Source organism: Pundamilia nyererei, unplaced genomic scaffold, assembly GCF_000239375.1.
Source record: "Pundamilia nyererei isolate P.nyererei 1_Seehausen unplaced genomic scaffold, PunNye1.0 scaffold00362, whole genome shotgun sequence".
NCBI lineage: Eukaryota > Metazoa > Chordata > Actinopteri > Cichliformes > Cichlidae > Pundamilia > Pundamilia nyererei.
Window position 1 is genome coordinate 46,227 of NW_005187763.1, and position 2,176 is coordinate 48,402.

Genomic DNA, 2,176 nt, shown 5'->3' on the forward strand with positions numbered 1-2,176 from the left:
GAATAGACATCTGACTATTTTACAGGATAGACAATATAAACATATTTAAAATTAAAGGAATTTGAAATGTACATTGTTCCAACAAGGCCTGCTCACGCTGACCCAGTCCACTGGAAAAGGTACTGGAGTAAAATGGAATAGCTGTCCGTGGTGGTCTTAGTGACGTACTGTGAACAAGGACACATGGTGAATTAGAATAAACACAGGGGGAACCACATGTACATGCACAGAGAGCATGGTAGTGTACTTACAGCGGATCAGTGCAAACACTTCCAGTGAGTCCGAGCGGGTGAAGGAACTACAGCACAGGGTTTTATAGAATCAAGCTTTGTTTCCCACCTGATCTGTGTAGGGATTGTCTCACTCCATACTCTTGCTGGCTCATCAAAAACACAGGGCAGTTTGTGTGACATTCACGTAAGCAGTATCATAGTACCTGATTTGTTGAAAGTCTGTTCTCGGTTTCAGATTACAGAGGGACACAGAGTCATGTGCTTTATGGTGTGTCTCATCCAACAGCACAAAAAGGGCGCATCCTGTTTCAGTAAATCCTAACAACGCACTTGTAAAAGGTCAAATTTATTACAAAAAATACCTATAATTTCAATAAATTAACACTAACTGTGACTTACCAAACGGCCCAATTATCACGTAAACTCAAATTTGGAGCGATCAAATTATAAACACCTAAAATAAAAATCAATAATAATAATAAAGTTTATCGAGACATCATGCATTTAACGGTCTTATTTGAAGAGTTTGTATAAGATCCTTTAAAGATCTGCTATCAGGATGTCTAAACTAAACTAGGATGTCTAAACCGAAGTTCTCTCAACTAAAACTAAAACCTATACTGCTACTGAAAAGAGAAAGTGCTACTTATGATCACATGAGACGAACATCGTATTTTGACATGTCTTTAGCGTCGACACATCTGTAGGAAAGCCCCTGTTTTTTGGTGGGGGGATTCCCGCTGCTAAAAATCCCAATATTACCAATTGGGTTCATGCCGCAGGAGGAGGAGCTTTGTATCAGCGAAACTGAAACTAAAGTTGAGGTAAAGGCTCATTTATGATTTATGGTATTTTAACAGCGTGCCTCCTCAGTGTTTTTCCTAGACTTACCTCGCTGTTATCCATATTTGTACTGGGATTCTGAATGCGCTCAGAGGGCTGCTTGGAAAACGGGGTCAACTGTCTGAAGTTCTCCAAACCTACCCTCGTGAACGCATCTCGTAAAAGCCGGAAGCGTGTCGTCATTAGCAACAACAAACGCACCTGCTTAAATGAGCGCGGAGCTCAGCTGCGCTCTTCTTGTTGTTGTTTCGCTTTGGGTCCTGCGCACATTTAACTGTAGTCGCTGGGTGAAGGACAGCTGTCGCCGGTCAGCGGGTTCGCTGTTTATCGGCTGCTCTGTTTTTTCTGCTCGCCTCCTCCTCTGCAACATTAATGGTAGCTTAGCCTGCTAGCAGCCGGCTACGTTGTGGAATGCATGTGAATGGGAGCGCAGTTCCTCTTTGCGTTTATACCAAAAGAGGTAGTTCTGCCTTTATTGGCCAACCCCGTGAGAGATAAATCCTGAGAGACTTCGCGTAAGGGATTCAGAAACTGATATGGAGCCAACTGCGGGCTGTTTGGATATCGGCAGCCTGACCAGCACCTTGCCGGTGATCCCCCAGAATAAACTGACGGACCTGTACTACCTGAGCGGAGGGGGCTTCGGCACCGTGTTCAAGGGGAAGCACTCCGACTGGAGGACCACTGTGGCCGTCAAGTGCCTGAAGCTCGACTCTCCAGTTATAGAAAGGTACTCAACACCGATCAGGCAACTTCGCGTAACAAGGTCTAGGTCACGGAGACACATTTCAGCCATTTATCGATGAATTGCACTACTACAGAAAAACTTTGTGCTGTTTCAGGATGATGCAGTAAAGTCTGCCTGTACTTACTCCACAGTAACAGCTGCAGCACTTGACCTAATTTGAGTCAAATGTGAGGCCTTCTTGTACATTTCAATGAAATGTGTTCAGAGTGCTCGAGCAGGTTTTTCATTCCTCTGGCAGGAAAAAGGCTAAAGAGTCTGTGGCTTACGTGTCCAGTGACTTCAAGCTGGAGGGCTAGTTTGCTCAGACTGACACAAATCTGAACTGCACAATATAAATATATATATATATAAT

At 43.9% G+C, this 2,176-nt stretch overlaps 1 protein-coding gene across 2 annotated transcripts in view; it reads left to right on the forward strand.

Moving 5' to 3' along the window:
- Positions 1-1,075: 1,075 nt before the first annotated feature.
- ripk2 (receptor-interacting serine-threonine kinase 2) overlaps positions 1,076-2,176 on the forward strand; it is a 13,488-nt gene continuing 12,387 nt past the window's right edge. For both annotated transcript variants that reach the window (XR_312291.2, XM_005752472.2), the window contains exon 1: positions 1,076-1,806. Coding sequence is in view for 1 of the 2 variants with exons in the window: in XM_005752472.2 (XP_005752529.1) it covers positions 1,613-1,806 (194 nt within the window). In the remaining variant the exon portion in view is untranslated. The remainder of the gene's footprint in view (positions 1,807-2,176) is intronic.